The 20,091-nt window shown below is 38.0% G+C and overlaps 1 protein-coding gene across 3 annotated transcripts in view; it reads left to right on the forward strand.

Moving 5' to 3' along the window:
- Positions 1 to 20,091, forward strand: part of LOC109914232 (enhancer of polycomb homolog 1) — a 218,676-nt gene that overhangs the window by 181,764 nt on the left and 16,821 nt on the right. For all 3 annotated transcript variants that reach the window (XM_048613313.1, XM_048613311.1, XM_048613304.1), the window contains 8 exons: positions 1,287 to 1,432; positions 1,889 to 2,095; positions 5,221 to 5,369; positions 6,285 to 6,444; positions 7,850 to 8,026; positions 9,116 to 9,205; positions 12,010 to 12,158; positions 12,972 to 13,327. In XM_048613313.1, coding sequence (XP_048469270.1) covers positions 1,287 to 1,432; positions 1,889 to 2,095; positions 5,221 to 5,369; positions 6,285 to 6,444; positions 7,850 to 8,026; positions 9,116 to 9,205; positions 12,010 to 12,158; positions 12,972 to 13,327 — 1,434 coding nt within the window. The remainder of the gene's footprint in view (positions 1 to 1,286; positions 1,433 to 1,888; positions 2,096 to 5,220; positions 5,370 to 6,284; positions 6,445 to 7,849; positions 8,027 to 9,115; positions 9,206 to 12,009; positions 12,159 to 12,971; positions 13,328 to 20,091) is intronic.

The raw sequence follows: 20,091 nt of genomic DNA on the forward strand, positions 1-20,091 counted from the left end.
CTATCCCCTCCTCCCACCTCAAGCCGCACCTCCATCTCCTACCGACCTACCTCATCCCGCCCCCTTGACCTGTCCGTCCTCCCTGGACTGACCTATCCCCTTCCTAACACCCTACCTACACTCACCTTTCCTGGCCCCATCCCCGCCTCTTCGACCTGTTTGTTTCTTCTCCACCTATCCTCTCCTCCATCCCTCTTCTATCCGCCTCCCACTCTCTCCCTATTTATTTCAAAACCCCCTTCCCCTCCCCCTTTTCTGATGAAGGGTCTAGGCCCGAAACGTCAGCCTCTCTGCTCCTATGATGCTGCTTGGCCTGCTGTGTTCATCCAGCCTTGTACCTTGTTGTCTTTAGTTTTATGTTACTCTTTTGGAACTTATGCAGACAATGGGATACTTTTTCTTCTAAATATAACTTCTGTGGCTCAACTGCCAGAAGCTTTAAATAATATGCAAGTATTTTCTTAATGCATTACATAGCATTTAAACACAGCCCCATTGTCAGTAACATTTGTGTCTTTCCTGTTGCTGGGTGTTTTTTGGTGGAGCTACTCCTGTTTTGCTTGCCAGCTTCTTCTCTGTAGCCCTGCAAATGTTCTTGATGTTTCTGATTCCTTTCTGACAGTGTTGAATCTGCTTGCACCACCATTTGGGCAGTGTACTGTAGCACATTTTGAACTGGGAAATGAAGTGGCAAACCGATAGTTCACTAAGCAAAATGAAAACCACTAATGAGTAAAGTATTTTTTTTAAAGTGCAACCTAAGAAGGAAAGGTAGTACTTTGGTTTGAACTGGGTTGAGTGATATATAGGAACTATTGTTAAAATAATTGGTATATGGAAGATTTGAGCAGTTATCTACTGATTTTAAAAAAAGGATAAGTGCTGAGATGTAAATATTTGAAATTTAAGCAGTCAATCATTGAAGTTATGGGCCTGCGTGTTGTGCTCTGCTGAAAATTGGCCTTTAATTAGCTAATAGAAGTTTCTACTATGATGTTACTAATATATGAAAAGAATTTCAAAATTGTTGGCCTATTACATTAAAATTTTATTAATTTTAATTGGTTTTGTTAGGGTCCCGCAAAAAATTGAATGCCAAATCTTTCTGCTCGAAACAAGATATAAAAACAGTCGTCGCTACCAACATGCTTTTACTCCAGTAATCTCAATTCAGCAAATTGTTAAATTTGCCCATAAATTAATTCTCAAATGAAAGCTTTGAGGCTCTTTGAATTCCCAAACTGTTGTTTTCTTGATTGAACACCTGAATGTAAACTTTTATCCAGCTTTCAGCTTGGATGCCGAGCAACCAGACTACGATATGGACTCGGATGATGAAGTGTTTGTGAATAAACTAAGAAAGAAGATGGACATCACCCCTCTACAATTTGAGGAGATGATTGATCGTCTAGAAAAAGGCAGTGGCCAGCAGGTATGAATAGTAATTAAATTGTTATTGACTACAGTTGTCATGTCTTAAGTTCGTGATGTACACCTTTATGTAGATCTAATGTGAGTTATTTTGGTGGGGAGGAGGTTTGATCTTGGCAACTGCTTTTCTGAATAATACTGTCCAGCAAGACGGGATAGCAACAGCTTAAAAACTGAAAGAACTGTGGATGCTGTAAATCAGGAACAAAAACAGAGGTTGCTGGAAAAGCTCAGCAGGTCTGGCAGCATCTGTGAAGGGAAAAAAGAGTTAAAGTTTTGGGTCCAGTGACCCTTCCTCGGAACTCTTGCAACAGTTTGCACCTTTCATAAGGTGCTATCTAGCAAAATAGATGGGGGAGTTGGAATGTTGAATTTTTTTTTGTGAATGAAGTTACACAAAGTGTGATATTTAAATTTAGTCAGTATTTTAGGTGGAATTTTGATTTTGTTTTTTTAGCTGGTAACTCTCCAGGAGGCAAAGTTGCTGTTGAAGGAAGATGATGACCTCATCTGGGAAGTATACGAATATTGGATTCGTAAAAGAAAAACCTGTCGAGGGTGTTCACTTATTCCAACTGTTAAACAGGAAAAACGGGATGGTTCCAGTACCAACGATCCTTATGTTGCCTTCAGGAGAAGAACTGAAAAGATGCAGACCAGAAAGGTTTGTTTGCTACTGTACTTGATTGACCGTTGAGATATGTTATCTATTTGGAAGCTGATTAGTACTTTGGACAACTCTGCAGTTATTAGAAGATTTTTTTAAAATGAGATGTTGATTTTTCAGCTGCTTGGGCATTTGCAAAATTGTTTTTATTAAATAGCATAACAAATTTTTAGATTTCAAAATTCTCTTTGGCTGCATAAATTCATAACTTTTTGTCTTAATTATAAATTTGAACATATTAAGGAAATGCACCACTGTTCTACAAAAATTTATTGTGCCATTATTTTGTTTGGAATTTTGAGCATCAATTATTGGTTATCTAAAATACTGGTTTAAAATGCACTAAATGAGCTATAGAAAATCAAAGTTCATGTTTTTAGTTTTTTTTACATTTATCTTTGTCTAAGCTGGTAAAATCCTGACATTCTCTTAACTGTTATTTTTATTTGAATCCAGAGAAGTGTAAATTTAAACTGTTTTAATTGTTGTAATAGCTTCATAACTGCCCATTGGTTAGGCCACTTTCGGAATACCGCATGCACATCTGGTCTGTCTGCAATAAGAACGATATTGTGAAACTTGAAAGGGTTCAGAAAAGATTTACAAGGATGTTTTCAGGGTTGGAGGGTCTGAGCTATAGGAAGAGGCTGAATAAGCTGAGGCTATTTTCCCTGGAGCGTCCAAGGCTGAGAGGTGACCTTGATAGCGGTTTATAAAAGCATGAGGTGCATGGATAGAGTAATTAGACAAGATCTTTTCCCCAGGGTGGAGGGCTGCCCAAAACTAGAAGGCATTGGTTTAAGGTGAGGGAGGAAAGATTTTAAAAGGAACCTGAGGGGCAACTTTTTCAAACAAAGGATGGTGCGTGTATGGAATGATCTGCCAGAGGAAGTGGTAGAGGCTGGTACAATTACAACATTTAAAATGCACCTGACTTTAGAGGGATTGGGCCAAATGCTGGCATATAGGACTCGAATAATTTAAAATATCTGTTCGGCATGGGTGAGTTGGGCCAAAGGGTCAATTTCTGTGCTGTACGTCTCTATGACACTGATTCTAATTTATCCATTAGTTGTAGGATTCTTTTTAGAAATATCATCTATAATCTAGTTGTGGTTCAACATGGCTATATTTGAGGCTTTCTTGAGGTAGAAGCACACATCTATATATAGGATACATTTAATGGCAAATTATTTACATTTGTATTGCTCAACGTGCAATCATTGGAGTGGCACGTCTTCTTCACTTCTTCTGTCAAGCATGTTCTTGGTCTTAATGTTAAGTGGCATTAAGTAAATATTAGCTAGTAACTTTAGCTTCAAAAGATAAATAGATAAATTCAATAGATTTTTGACTTCCAAAAATATCAAGGGATATGTAAAGTCAAGTGGAGTTCAGGTTGAAGGTGGCCATGAAGATCACATTGAATAAAGGAATGGACTTGTGGGACCATATGGCCTTTTCAGATTATGTGCTCAAAGCATTTGTAATTTAAGGAGTATAATCAACATTTTGATGCTGTTCATTCGAGTTTTCCGTTTGCATACGTATGCAGAGTGCTGCAAAATGTGGGAGAATGACTGCAACGCCCATTTGTTTTGAGGACTCTCCAGTATTTTCTCAGGTTTTAAAGAGAAGCTCTGGAATTAACAAGGAAATAGTAATGAATGCCAATAAATTGGGAAAGAAACAGGTTCAACAAGACTCGAGTAGCGTAGTGTAACAGGCAAATGGTATGTTGCTGTTCATAGCTAGAGGATTTATGTCTTGCTGCATTTGTATAGGGCCTTGGTGAGACCACACTTGGAGTATTGTGTGTAATTTTAGTCTCCTTATCTGAGTAAGGATGTGCTGGCTACGGAGGGAGTGCAGTGAAAGTTTACCAGACTGATTCATGGGGTGGCAGGACTTCTCGATGAAGAAAAACTGGATCACTTTATTCGATGGAGTTTTGAAGGAGGAGGGGAATCTCCTAGAAACGTATAAAATTTTCTTAGGACTGGGCAGAGTAACTGCAGGAAGGATGCTCCTGATGACCAGGGAGTCCAGGACCAGGAGTCACAGTCCAAGGATATGAGGTAGTCCTTTGAGGTAAGGAGAAATTTCTTCAGGTGAGAGTGGTGAGCCTGCGGGATTGTTTAGCACAGAACGCAGTTGATGCCAAAACATCATCTTTCAAGAAAGAGTTAGGTGTAGTTCTTGGGCTTAAGGGGTATGAGGAGAAAGCGGGAACAGACTGCTGAGTGATGAGTAGCCATGATCATTGTGAATAGGAGAGCAGGCTTAAAGGACTGAATGTCGTCCTCCTATTTTCAGCTTACTGAATTCCAAAGACAAGGCAATTGATTTGGATGATAGAGCAAATTTGTTTATTTCCATTGAAGTAAAATTGGCTAGCATTGCCAGTAAAGCACAGGATTTTTTTAAAGCAATTCTCATCTGCATTTCTGTGTCTTTATTTATTCTGCATTGACTTGCTGTTTGGTACCATATGTTATGACAACACTGCCCATGGTAAAAAGCAAAAAGCGCCCGTAGAACTGGGATCTGATACAGAATGCAGTGAACAAAAGCATTTTGGATTGAAGGAATTATCTTTGAACCATCTGTTTGGGGTCTTCCTGGAAGAATGGTCATGGGTGCTCCAAAGTATTTTCTTTGTGTTTTGACAGGGAGAAGCTTTTTAAAAAATGCATTTCATATGTTTGAACCACTTTTTTATGTCCCATTCTGTGATATCTTCATCTGATTCCAAGAAATGCAAGGGCGTTCAACGTTGACAGTTAACAATTCATTTTTCCTCCTTCATTTGAAAATTTTCATACCTTATTTTTAATTCTCTTTAAACGCAAAAGAAATCACTCAACTTGCATATGTAATTGCATGCACAGTTGGCTTAGGTTGATTAATTTGTAGCATTAAAAACCAGTTACAAAAAACCCAATTAATGGCTATAGGAATGGATTGATCATATTAGTCCGTGGTTTATTTCTTTACAGTAATGTTTCCTAATTTAGTTGTGTTCAATTTCAGATTGGCAAATTGACACGTTACCACAATTTATACTTGTTCTCCTTTTCTCTATGTAACAACGAACTAAATGGCCTTTTCATTTCCCACAGAATCGTAAAAATGATGAAGCTTCATATGAAAAAATGCTGAAGTTACGAAGGGACCTGAGTCGAGCTGTAACCATATTGGAGATGATAAAACGAAGAGAGAAAAGCAAAAGAGAGCTGCTACATCTAACATTGGAAATTGTAGAGAAAAGGTTAGTACATAAGAACTGTTCTCGAGCAAGGCTTATCTTCCTTTAAGGGCATAATGCAAGGATTTTTCAAACGAATTGTAGAGTTTGCATGTCGCCTGCTGAATTGATGGCTGTTCAATGTACTTAGCCATAAACTTGTATATGCAATGTCCTTTAGATCTAGAAGATGTACGTAGTAATATACAAAAGATGGATCCAAATGCGGAACGTTTATTGTGTTGGTAGTCTGCACTGCTTTTGTTGGGTTACTCCGACCCTTTTGTACATTTTCCCTTTTCACTATTAACAAAGTAACTGATCTCTCCTGGTGATACTTGAAGACAAAAATGTTAATTTTTCAATTTTCTGTACACTGCATGTGCTAAATATCCTACCTTTCTGCTCACTGTCTTTTTTTAAAAACATCAAATGTCCATTTCCATATTTCTCTTCTTGCCTCTGCCTTTCTTTCTGTCTCTGGTCTTTTCCCCTACCTCCAAGTCATTTGAATCTGCTATTCCAGAAATTTTAAGAATATGGGTGGTTTTTCTGGCTTCCAAACAGGTTAATGGGAATTCTAACTGCGTGGTTGCAAGCTGTCACTAACAGACCAAAATGCTCATCAGAGATGGAATGGAGCTCACCTCATCTGTTACTATAGATGGTGTGTTTTGCTGACCAAATCCCTTTGAGCTCTGTCTGACTGGAAATCTGTTTGTTTTAAATTTCAGCATTATTGTAAACAAATATTGTGTTTGAAAGAGTGTAATTATAAAGCTTTAAAGCCACAGAGCTGCATTTTTGCCCTTGCTGTTTATTTTTTCCATATCTTCATTCCAAGTACTCAAGCCTACTTGCATGTGCTATGCTGTAAAATAAGCACTTATTGTAATCTGTAAGAGTAATTTGATTGAAATTTGTGCGTTATATTCTTAGGCACAGCCTGGGTGACTTCAGTGGCGAGATTTTATCTGAGGTCATGGCACAACGGCAGCATGTAAAACCTACCTACACTGTGCCCATCATTCCAATATCTAATAGCAATCAGTATAAACATCAAGAGTTTATGGAGTTCAAAGAATTTAAAGTTAATAAGGTGAGAACTTGGTCACTAAGTGATAATATTTAGTTGAACAAGTCAGGATAAAACTTATAAAGGGCAAACAGTACTTCCTCTTAAGCGTTACATAAGAACTAAGAACAGGAGTAGGCAATTCAGCCCCTCTAGCCTGCTCTACCATGTGATGTCATCATGGCTGATCTGATCTTGGCTTCAACGCTACATTTCTGCCTGCTGTCCATAACCGTTCAACCCAATATTAATTAAAAATCTATCAATCTCAAATTTACTCACGTCCCAGCATCCATTGCACTCTAGGGTAGTGAATTCCTCAGATTCACGACCCTTTGAGAATAAACAGAAGCAGATTTAAAACAGTGACCTCTCGTTCTAGGTAGCCCCATGTGAGCAAAACATTCTATGTCTACGAGGTCAGTCTCCTTTAGCATCTTGTATACCTCTTCTCAATCTGCTAAACTCATGAGAGAATAGCCCTAAACTGCTCAATCTGAGTTCAGAAGGCAAATCCCTCATCTCTGGAGTCAACCTAGTGAACCTCGTGAATTACCTCATACACAACTAAATCTCTCGTCCAGTAAGGGAATGTGTGCAGTACCCCCCAGTATGGTCTCACTAATGCCTTGTATGGTTGCATCAACACTTCCTTAATTTTATTGCTAAAGGAGTAGAGTATAAATGCCAAAATTCCATTTGCCTTCCTTTTATTACCTGTTGTACTTGCATATTGTTTTCTGCAATTCATGCACAAAGGCACCCAGATCCCTCTGCACCAGTTTCTCTCCATTTAGATAAGATTTTGTCAATTTAGATAATTCACCCCCTCTGACCAAAATGGATAATTTCATACTTTGTCACATTACATTTCATCTGTTAAATTTGGTGTATTCACCTAACCTTTCCATATCTATTTGTAAATTTCTCATTTCTTCACCGCAGTTTACTTCCCCACCTTTTTTAATGTCATCTGAAAAACTGGCTATAGTGCTTTCTATTGCCACCCCCACATCCAAGTCATTAATTATACAGGTAGTTCTGCTGTAATGCATAATAAAGACCGAAGGGACTGCAGATGCTGTAAATCAGGAACAAAAGCAGAAGTTGCTGGAAAAGCCCAACAGGTCTGACCTCATCTGTGGAGAAAAACATCAGTTAACGTTTTGGGTCCGGTGCCTTTTACTGCAAAACACTGCAGTCTCAAACTGCCTACTGCATTTCCTGTTTCTTATGTTAGCAGATTACTTGCTGGTTTTGTTTAAGGATTCATGTGTTTGTATGTTTGTACATATATATTTGAATTGTAATTGCAAAACAAGATCTTTGGTATAGTATTTGTGACTGTGGAATTACTATTAATAATGATCTTAGCCTCGCCATTGCTTTGTGGTACATCAGTGTTTCTTGTATGCTAATTGCATTGTAGCAAGAGAATGTGGAGATTATACGACCCAAGAGAAAGTATGAGAAGAAAAAACACAAAGTCTTACAACCAACTGCTGCTGCACCGCAGCAAACAAGCCCTGCTGCACTGCCAGTCTTTAATGCAAAGGACATAAACCAGTATGACTTTCCCAGCTCTGATGAGGAGCCTTTCTCACAGGTATGTATCATTATTGCTTAATGAAGTTAGAGGGTAATTTCAATAATGGCTGTTCCTCACAATCTAATGTATAAATGTAGCGCTCTTGTTTTATAAATTGCCTTACCTGATTTTGTATAAGGAAAGTTTCTTAATGTTACACTACAGTTTCATAATTGGGGATCCAAGCAGTAACTAAAGAATCAAATAAGATTGCTAAAATTCACTTGGAGTGGAGACCATATTCATTTCATAGCTCAGGCAGCTGAGATGTAACTGGATCAGAGGACTGCATTGTGGAGTTGCTGATATGTAGAATAGTATAAGGTTCCTGTGTAGAGTAGAAGGTGGGATGGGTCATAAAACTTTGGGGGTTGGGTGAAAGTTGTATGGAAAGCAGAAAAGTAGAGTAAGAAATTGGGAGCAAGGGATAACGTAGAAGTTACAGTTAGAGGCTGGGAGAGTGTAGAGCTGTGTCAGACTGCAGAGGTGAAGGCAAACTGGCATTGAAGGCTGAGAAGGAAGATGAAGCTGAGTAGAAGGGACAGATGAGAAGAATATGGGCAAGATGAAGAGAGAAAAACCCCCGGGTGGGGGGTGTGAAACAGGTAAAACCGTTTGCAGGAGTGGACCTGGAGCGTGGAAACACTTGAATGATAACCCTGCAATACTAAAGCTAATGAGTAGTGTCACTTGAGATAGGAATAGAGAAGAGAGACTAGGGGAAAACAAAGGGCACAAGACAAAGAATGTGGAGAGGCCTCAACTGTACTGTGCATGAAGTGGAAAGACAAAAAGGTTTCTGAAAATATTGATAAATCTATCACTATTCGCTGAATTATTGAGCATTGTTGGGAACGGGGAAGTCAGAAAGAGTGATTAGGTCCCTGTGTGACGTACAGCCAAAACTGGAATTTTATAGCCTGGGCTTATTGCTCCAAAGGATACTTTGGAAAACAGTAGAACATGTATGAAATTTATGTCGTCGTATGGTTGAAAGAAAGGCCACAATAAATCTGAAGAAGTTTGCAGAAAAATAGTTAACCATATTCATGTATACCTTTTTGAAACTGAATTATAATCTAATGCTTTGCCTTTCTTTTGGTGAAGGTCCATTCTGCCTCCTCAGAAGCAGAGGAAGAGAATGATCCAGATGGTCCTTTTGCTTTCCGGAGGAAAGCAGGATGTCAGTACTATTCTGTAAGTGTCTAAAATCAAATGTCAAGAATACATCTTATTTAAAGATTATTCCATGTCATCAGTATTTTACTCATATTTGTGGTTATGTTTTTCATCACAGCATGTAGTTTAAATTATCTTGACCTTTTCTATTAACCTGTTATGATTTGTGTAATCTTAAAGTTGTTTCAATACCTCAATATATTATTGTTCATTTATTTCAGAACAGATTAATTGTGATCTATTAATTCTAGACTGGGTTATTGAACTAAATCTATTGGGCATGCACCAAGGAAAATCTCCAAAAATTAATGTCTATATCAAATCTAATTCACAAAATCAATAAAATGCTTGATTGAACTTGCATTAATGATAATTCTGATGCTAAGTTATTACAATCAAACAATAGATTTGCCCTGATGTAGGTATTCATAATCTACATTGCAAATTTCATGAATAATCTTTTTTTTGTAGCTAACCACAACCTAAAAATGAATTCCTGTTGATGCATAATCTTAATCATCTTTTAGCATTTAGCATTCAGTCCGTGATGTGTGCTTTAATTACTGTACTTAATGTAAGCTACCTGATGTCCAAGTGATCTCATGTCTTTTGGGAACAGATAAACTGAGCAAATTGATTGACAGATCGTCTTGGATTTAAGTAATCAACGTTGTGCATTAATCTTTTAAAGGGAAACAAAACTGAGTTTTTAAGTAGTTCAATAAAATTTTACTAGATTAGTTTATTCAGATCCTATTGTCTATTCCTCTTGAAATCTACCAAATTTTACATAGTCAATCCTAAATAGATTTTGACCTATAAAGGCAAGTCTTAAAATGTGTGCCATATCAATATGATTTGTTGATGTTGCAAGTTTTTTAAACGTCTAATCTAAAGCCATAATTACTGGGTTAAATAATGATACAGAAACGTACTGTCATTTAAATAGTGCATGACTAATCCCAAAGTGTTTCACAACTAACTAGGGACATGTCTGCCAATTCACCATTTACTAAACTGCACCATAAAGCGTTAGTCTATTTCGCTGTTGTTACTTGAAGAATAACTATTGGCGTGGACACTGAAAACAACCTCCTTACCACCACCCAACCAAACCCACCCTCCCAAATATTTGACACATACCTAAGCAGACGTAAACTCAGTTTAGTTTACAGTCTAAAGAACCATGAGTTTTACAGTATCATTCTATTAGATTGTTTGAATTCTGCCAGAACACTTCAACCCCCTACAACCTGACCGAAAAGTATCGATGTGACTGAGCCAAGCAGCTATTTGATCTTAAATGCATCCTGCATCTGCCTGTAAAGATTGCACCTTTCCACCACCATCCCCCACCTCCACCAGTTCCAACCTTTTTTAAACTGTTGAATGATCATTTTCACGCAAGTTATGAAGATTCTGAACATTTAGACATTTGTGAGCTGCTCGGTTTCTACCTAAAGTTGTATTCTATGTGAAACTTTTTTAAAATAAGCGTTGCATCTAATGCAGATATTTTTGTGCCTAACTGAGATTGCAATTTATAGCAATTTTATTAAATGTAATCAGCAAGTAGGGAGCATACCACTAATAAGGCAAGCAAAGTAACCAGTTGCAAATTTGAAAATAACTACAAATGAAAGGTGGGCTATAATACAATTGTGTTATGATTTAATTTAGGCTAACAATTTGGTTATAAATTTAAGCAAGAGCTCAAAGTGCAAATAAATTTCTGTACTTTTGGAATGCCTCTAGCAGTATTTACCACGGAAGACTTATGGGTATTCGAACAATCTGCAAGAGGATTGCTAGGGTCATTGCACTGCTCTTTCAAAAGATCAATTGAGAAAAAGTTTCAATGTTACTTAAAGCCTGCTTTTAAATTTATAGTGCTATGGAGAAGGAGCAGGCATATTTCTCAGGCTGCTTTATATGAATAATCTCCTCTGGTGTAAAGTTCTTATGGACAAACTTACCTAGTTGTAGGCCAAACTTCAACATGCACAATTTTCTAACAGTAAGGATGTTTTAAAAGTAAGAGCAAGAAGTGAAAGAATAATACCAGAATTTTTGTTTTTGTAACCTCATCTTAATTGGAGAATTTCTGTAAATGAAGATATTCAACAACATTGTTTAGAGGTAATGGATTTGTTTTGGACATCATATTAGGGTGGGGTATTGATTTTTTTTTTGAGGTAGCTGTGTAAGAATTGTAGCCTGGTCGACCTCCCACTGTGATATAATCAATAGGTACTGCAAAACTCTGCAGGTGAAGTGAAAACAAACGAGCAGGCAGTAAATTGAACACAGTTTCAGCATATGATACATTGTGGTTGTACTAGATGCAGTTCTCTGCATTATTTAGAATGCAAGTCAGTGGAGCTTGCCTTCAGGTTCTGGGAAGGCAGTACCATTATTGAGATTGTAGACTTAATTACGATTAAATGTACCATACAAGTGGAAGTTGTGATTTGGAAGGAAGTTCTGAAAAAATGCTCAGCACTTGAAATGAGCTTAAACGAACTTTCCTCACCATCCTGTCTGTAACGTTGAAATATCTGTTGTATTTAGAAATTACTGAGAAAAGCCCATGGTATGATGTTCTGACATGGAATTTTAATATTTATTCACAATCAGTATGATTTGCTTCTGTAAAATAAACTGTTAGAGGAAGCTTCTGTGTTAACTAAACACGGTGTTGACTTGTATGATAGTGTTGGTTGAATGCAGGAAGTGTTAGATGGTGCATTAATGGGAAAAGAAGTATTTCTAAGCTGCAGATATTTTGATTCATTCAGGTGAATTACTATTTCTTTTTTCAGCCTCGTTTGGAACAAGCAGGGAACTGGCCATGGTGTAGTCCAGAAGAAGGAGGATTAGGAGATGTCCGCTACAGATACTGCCTCACCACACTGACAGTACCCAGGAGGTGTATTGGTTTTGCACGAAGGCGTGTTGGACGAGGTGGAAGGTCAGTAAAAATAGTTGATTATTTCAAGCTTCTTATATAAAAAGTTTTTGTTGAAGTTGTTGGTCAATGTTCACTTTCTTAATCACAAAATAAAGTGAACCCCTTGCTAAGAAATAACATTCCATTTACAGATATCTAATTCATAGTTTTGCAGAAAGCTGCTCCTTTTTAAAGGATATATGCTGAAATTTGAAACTGTTCAAAATTCTACTGAAATTTTAATCATTTGCATATTTAAGTAATAAAACAATGGGATTTTGTCTAACCATAGACACCCAAATTGTTTTTTCAATGTATCTGTCATCACTATCATATCCTAATGCAATAAGATTATAAACTGACCATTGGTTGTAGGGAATAATGGATGCTTCAGGTTTGGCATTTTGTTGCAGACAATATCACAAGTTCAGCAGTTAGTGTGATTTGACTTTTTGTTTGAGTAGTGGGGATCATCATGTCATTAAGTGTTTACTAATGGAGAGGACCAGTGTAACTAATTATAATAATAGTACTTGTAACTGTATTAGTTTTATTGTTAGATTACTTGGCAGAGTGTATAATTTGCAAAGCAATTCTATTTAAGCAATTGAAGTAATTATTAAAGTGAAGTTAAATTAGTAATTTTGTTGGATTTCTCAATTTTAAGACTGATTTAATATTTAAGATGTACTTTTAACAACTTTACTCATTTTAACTGAAGCATTGTCATCGTTTGGTTTACATTTGACTGGGTGAATCCTTACAATATGTCGTTGAGTGAATTCAGATTCACTAATGTTTGAATTAATAGATTCTTTCTCTTTCTGGTCGTAGGATTTTGTTGGACAGAGCGCACACGGAAAATGATGCTGTTCTTCGTCAGTTGGATCCTGAGATACTCTCTTCCCCACCCCATTCTCCATTTAATGAATTTGCCAATACCTCACAAATAAATACCTCGGATCACCCCTCTAGAGACCTCACTCAGATTCTAGCAAACATAAAGGCGTGCCGGTGGCGGCATTTCAGACCCCGGGCACCATCCCTTCAGGACAATGATGGTGATGAACTCCTCTCCCGAAAGCTGTATCGGGGTGTAAATCGAATCGTAACAGCACAACCTGGGACCCAGCCATGTAGTACCTCTGTCTCCAGCAAAAGCAGTGGCATTGGTTCAACACAGAATAGTGGTATGTGCTGTAATTACTCAAACAATAATTTAGCTAATAAAAATATGATTGCATTGCAATTCAGGCATGTAATATTTCATTATTTTGAGAAATCACTGACTGTTCTAAGTGCAGCTGTGTTCAAAGTCATATTAGGATATTTCAGAAGATATTAATAAACTTTATAAGTTAACTGTCATTGTGTGGAAATTTGAACATAACCTTTGTGGTAACATCTAAAAACATGTACATGAAAAGGTGTACATGGAAACATTGGATATTTCTGAAGCAGAAATTTTGTTACTTTACAGTGCTTTTTTTTGGCTACTCGGTTTTTTTGCAAAAGCATGAATGGAAATTAAATGGTTTATTCTGAGAGGAGCCATTTCTCTCTACCTTTCAGGAACTGTGAAAATTCAAGTAGTATTCTTCAGTAGATTTTAAAGTTTGTAGTGAAAATTTGGGGAGGCAAGGACTTTATTCTAGTTAAAAACTGCTATTATAATTTCTGTATTTCCTGATGGTTGTAAGCACTATTTGTTGGAACATGGACGTTTTCCTCCCATAGTTAGTTCAGATTAAAATGCAGTGAACCCTTGTAAGAATGCCTCGCTTGTTTGTAAAGATCAATGTAAGGTGATTTATATTGCCAAAGATAGTGAATATTATTTGAGAATGTAACTTTTGCTGAATGGACTGCAGAAGTTAGTATAAATACTCATTGAAAGTTTTTCTGATGTGATTGCTGATCTTAAACAAAGTCACTCTTGAGTATTATTGGGATAATCTTAAATGGGAAGTTATCTTATTGAAAAATACAAGATTCTGGAGAGGATTTGCCTGGGTAGATTTTGAGGTGATGTTTCATAGTCATAGGGTCAGACAGCACAAAAGAAGCCCTTCAGCCCATTGGATCTGCACTGACCTATATACACTAATCTCACTTTCCAGCACTTGGTATTGCGTATTGATGTTTCAAGTACTCATCCATGTACTAAAGAGTTGAGATTTCTGGCCTCGACTGTCTTCTCAGGCAGTGTATTCTAGATTCGCACCACGTATTGAAAATTTTTTTCATCACCTTTTGCCGTTCACCTTAAAATTATGTCTGTTTGTTATTGGCCCTTCAAGTAAGGGGAACTGCTGCTTCCTGTGCTCCTTGTAACCTTATCAGGTCGCTGCCCCCCTTTTTTCTCTGCTCTGAAGAAAACGTCCTAAGCCTATCCAGCCCCCCTCCATGGCTAAGATATTCCAAACCAGGCAACGTTCTGGTGAATCTCCTCTGCACGCCTCCAGTTTAGTCACATCCTTCCTATAGTGGGTGACTAGAATTGCAGGCACTACCCCATCTGTGGCCTAACCAAAAATTCTGGACTGCTCCAACATGACCTCACTGCTGTTATAATCTATGCCATGACTGATAAAGGTAAGTGTCCTGAATGCCTCCTTAACCATCATATTAACCTTTTCTGGTCATTCATTGAGTATTCCCTTGTCTTATTGCTTCAGAGTTAAATTCTATCTGACCAACCCGTCTGTCTTCCATTAACCCAAGACCAGCTTCACTGTTTCCTCAGAAAGACTGAGGAATCCAGCACCAATCTTGTGGTACATGACTGGACTTTGGCCTCACAAACAACCTTCTATCCATCCTTTGTCTCCTACCACTAAGCCAATTTTAAATCCAATTTGCCACATTACCTTGGATGCCATGTGCTTTTATCGTCTTTATCAATCTCCCATGTGGGACTTTGGATTGCAGCAAAGCCTCTGACATATAGTCTACATCACCATCATCTATACACACTTGATCACCACCTTGAAAAATCCTAACTAATATGTTAGGTATGACTGATGTCTGACAAAGCCATGCTGACTATCCCTGATCATATCTTCAAGTGGAGATTCATTTTCTGATTTGGAATTTTCTCCAGTACTTCCCATCACTGATTTGAGTCTCGCTAGTCTGTAATTCCCTGGTTTATCTCTGCCACCCTTCTTGAAAAGTGGCATCGTATTAGCTGTCCTTCAGTCCCCTGGCACCTCCCCAGTAACCAGAGGGAGTTAAAAATTTGGGTCAGAGCTCCTACCATTTCTTCCCACATCCTGAGGCACAACTCAGTTCTTGTGTTTCCTCTTTAGAGAATTTAGAACTATGGAGCACAGTTTGAGAAGGAGGGTTTTCTTTGGGACTTGGTTCAAATCTAGCCCAAAGCAGTGAAGCTTCTCTTGGTGTAAATGGTCTGCATGGTGTCTGTCTGGTTCTTAGTTGGTTCAAACTTTGCCTACCTATACTAAATCAGGTCATGTCATTTGGATAATTTTTATTATAACAAAAATTTATTTGAGTGCAAAAAAATATTTGTTTGATAGGATTAAGGTTTATTTTTGGCATGGTACAAGGAAGTTTGCTCTGCTTCTGAGTGTTATATTCTGGTACTGGTACCTAAATCGGGAGTTGCATTATGCATTATACTCAACTGTCATTTTCACAAAAAAGTTGTCAAAATGAATATCTAGAACTGGGAGTAGAAGTGGTGTTTTAGTGAGAGTGGAAACAAGAGTAGGCCATTTCAGCCTGCTTACCTTTCCAATAAGATCGTGACTGATCCAGTTGTGATGTCAATTCCATTTTCTGCCTACACCCTTTCACACTGGACTCCCTTGTCCATCAAAAAAATCTGGTATCTAACAGGAGCCATATGTAAATTCAGTCTTCCAGCCTCCATTACTTTTTTTGGGGGAAGAGAATTACTCCATGACCCTCAGAAATCACATCCTAGACCACCCTAAACTGTGTCCCTAGTTATCATCATTCTGCGCAAGAAGAAATAGGTCACCAGTATCAACCGTACCAAGTTCCCTTAGGATCTTGCAGATCTTAAGATCACCTCTCATTTTTCTCAAATCTAATGACTGAAGTCCCAACTTGTGTTTGAGCTTTCTTCATAAAGTAATTATCTCAGGAATGATTCTGGTGGGCCTTCTCTAAACTGCTAACACAATTGTCAGATTCTCCAGCATCTGCAGTTCCTACTATCTCTAACACAATTGTCTCTTTTTTTTTCAAATGTAGGGAGCAAAACTGTACAGATGTTGTCACACCATGCCCTATACAACTCCAGAACATACTTAATTTTAACATTCCATTCCCTTTGCAATAAACAATAACGATCCATTAATTCTAATTGCTTGCTGGAGCTGCACATTCAAGTTTTGTGATGCATACACCAGGGCACACGGATCCCTCTGTACCACTGAATTTTTTTAAGACATAGCTCAACATATTTGAGTTTTGTGAGCAGCAAATTGAAGAATTTGGGCTGGCACTAAATTATTGCCAGGAGTGTGAGCACACTTATTTGTGGGAATCTGACTAGACCAGGTGATATTTACTCCACAGATTATATTCATACCAGTGTGTGCTGGGAGACTAAGGCCAGTTTTGATGGGCATTCACCATAATTGACCAGGAGTTGATTGTTTAAATTGTCCAAATTCAGAAAAATACCAAAGCAAATTTGGTCAGCAATAGGTTCATTTATCTATTTTCAACTATGTAAATAATAACAGTTGTCAGTACTTTGTGAAACAAAGGAGAAAATGACATTTGAATGCTGTTTTTCTCTGTTATGATACACTTTGGAATGTAATCACTTACAATAATAGGAAATAGATAATATAGGAAGCTTAGCAGCCAGCTGGTACGCAGCAAATAGTCATAAATTGCAATATATGACCTTTTTTAAATTGGGTTTTTTTTTTGTGATGTTGATCTCAATCAGCAATCAGTTTTCCAATAATAATCCCTGTAGTTGCCTTCGAATTTGTATTGTGGTCTCTTCAGAATCCATCTGAGAGGGCAGACAGTCCTAGCTTCATATGTAAGTCAGCATTTCTGATCATGTGATACTCCCTCTGTACTGTGCTGGAGTATCAACTTCTGGTTTTGTATTTAGGAGTGATGTTTACCACACTTATTCAGTATAGAGCAGTCAGTGAGCATTCAGGAGATCCTGCCAAGCCACTCAACCTCTTGTTTTAAATGATCCAACTGAACTGTGGAAAAACTAATGATGCAGTCCTGAAAAGTCTGCATAGATGCTAAGCTTGCTGAAGGAGAGAGCTGAGTGGCATGGCTCAGGTTTGACTCTGCGACCACAACTGTTACCAATTTACAGTTACGTATCTGACTTTGAAACTCTGGTTATATTTTCAGATCTTGCGAAATTAATAAGGATAGCAAAAGTTTTACTAACTGCAATTGATATATTGAAGAAATTTCATATTTACAGCTGAGTCAGCAACCTTGCATAACATGTATTGTAATGGGTAGTAAGTTAGTTGATGAGGGTGAGGGTTTTGGGAGCGGATGTGTTTAAGGGGAGGAGGAAGAGAATTGGTAATGGATGAGCATGGCAATAGTGCAGGTAGGGATACATCTAATAACCCTTGGGCTGACAAGTGGCAAGTAACATCTGTGTCACACAAATGCCAGGCTGTGACTATCCCGAATAAGAAACAATCTAATCATTGTCCCTTAGCATTCAACGGTGTTATTGTTGACCAGAAACTCGACTGGACTCACCACATTTACACTGTGGCTACTAGAGCAGGCCAGAAGCTAGGAATACTGCGGCGTGTACCTCCCCTTGTGACACCTCAAAGCCTGTCCGCCATCTACAAGGCACATGTCAGGAGTGCGGTGAATCCTCTGCACTTGCCTGGATGAGTGCAGCCCCAACAACACTCAGAAGCTTAACACCAACCAGGACAAATCAGCCTGTTTGATTGGCACTGCATCCACTCTCTCCAACACAGGTGCTCAGTAGCCACAGTGCGTACTATCTACAAGATGCACTGCAAAAATTTGCCAAAGATCCTCAGACAGCACCTTCCAAACCCACAACCACTTCCATCTAGAAGGACAAGGGCAGCAGGTGTAGGGGAGCACCGCCATCTTCAAGTTTTCCTCCAAGTCAGTCACCATTCTGACTTGGAAATATATTGCCATTCCATCATTGTCACTGGATCAAAATCTTGGAATTCCCTCCCTAATGGCATTGTGGGTCAGTGCACAGCAGGTGGACTGAAATGGTTCAAGAAGGCAGCTCACTACCACTTTCTCAAGGGCAGCTAGGGATGGGCAGTAAATGATGGCCAGCCGGCGACACCCACATCCCACAAATGAATGCGAAAACCCCTGAGAGAGAGAGACAGGAAGAAAGCAGTGCACAGATGATTCCATAAGTAAATAAGATCATCATTAAGAAAAGTGGTAAGACAAAATTAAAAGGTCTTTCTCTGATTTCATACACCATTTATTCAAGATGCTTGAATAGTGCACATAGAAATAAGAATGAAATTACTCAATATGAAGTTACTCACTACAGAACTGTGATTGGAATGGCCAAGTCTGGGAATTGGTTATTTGACAGTGTTTGACATTTTTGGAAGGTTGAGAAGAAAGCAAAAAATGGTGGGTTATCTGTGTTAATAAAGAATGAGACCAGTACAATTGAGAAATGATCAAGTTATTGAACTTGTTTGGGTGGCGATGAAAATTAGCAGAGGAAATTTAAGATTCAGTTAAGTTTGTAAGATTAGATTTTAAATTAATAAGGGAATCAAGGGTTATTGGAGAAAAGACAGGAAAGTTGAGGATTGTCAGATCAGCCATGATCTCATTGAATGATGGAGCAGATTTGGAGAACTAAGTGGCCTACTTCATGTCTCCATCATTCACTTTCAGATGTAAAATAGCTCCATCCCTGGTTAATTCCACACTGAAAACAGAACTGTGGGGAGCATCAAGAAATTTTTTTAGAACAAACAGTGTGGAACAGTCCACACACTTTTAAACAATCTGAAAATACTGAAATTTCACTGAATCGTTTGATACACCCAAGATCAATTTGCTCAATATGGCTTCTTCATTGGAATTCAGATTTTCTAAAATTATGAAATATAGTCTTGCTTTAAAAGTGTAATGTGTATTCTGGTTTGTGGCTATAAGAGTTGTACTTGAAATTAACTATGAATAAGAGTTGCTACCAAAGGAACAGAAAATAACCAAAGTAGAGCCATTTTAACAGAACCCAATTGTGCAGTTTCATTGTTGCCATTGATTGTGACTGCATTATTTTACTTAAAAGCAAAACCTTTTTTTACATTTTTTTAGAAACAATGGAAAGGCTAATTTATTTTGGCAACAGTGCAGCATGTCAACTTTTGACTCTGTTTACCTGATTGGTTTACCATTGCCTTCTATTCAGAAGTTCCTCAAGTTGAAGCAAACATTTTTTTGATAACTAACTTTTCTCAAATAAAGAATGAGGTGAAGTATTACTGATTTGTTCCATCCACTAAACATTAGGCCCTTGATGAATGTTATTGAACAGACTGAAGAAACCACTGTAGGTAGGAGACCTGACACTGCCAGGCCAATGATGACAATGCTGAGATACAAGATCAAGCACTGAAGGATTTGTCAGTGACCCTTGCCTGTTCTGCTTCATGTAGGCAAAAGTGTAATCCTGGATTCCATAGAGATCCCCTAATCCCCTCAACTCCAGCCTTGGGACTTTAACTTCCTGGCTTTGTCTTCTGTTTTGTGTTCTTGGAACTGTGAGCTGACCAGGAAGGCAGGAAGTGTTTCTCTATACACAATTACTGTGCTTTGTATTGGAACTTAATGACAAGTAAATGGAAATCAACAAAGAGCATCACTCCTTAAATGTCTTAACATATCCACTGCTATTAAGTCTTGTATTTGTAATTAATGC

Source organism: Rhincodon typus, chromosome 2 (assembly GCF_021869965.1).
Source record: "Rhincodon typus isolate 14 chromosome 2, sRhiTyp1.1, whole genome shotgun sequence".
Lineage (NCBI taxonomy): Eukaryota > Metazoa > Chordata > Chondrichthyes > Orectolobiformes > Rhincodontidae > Rhincodon > Rhincodon typus.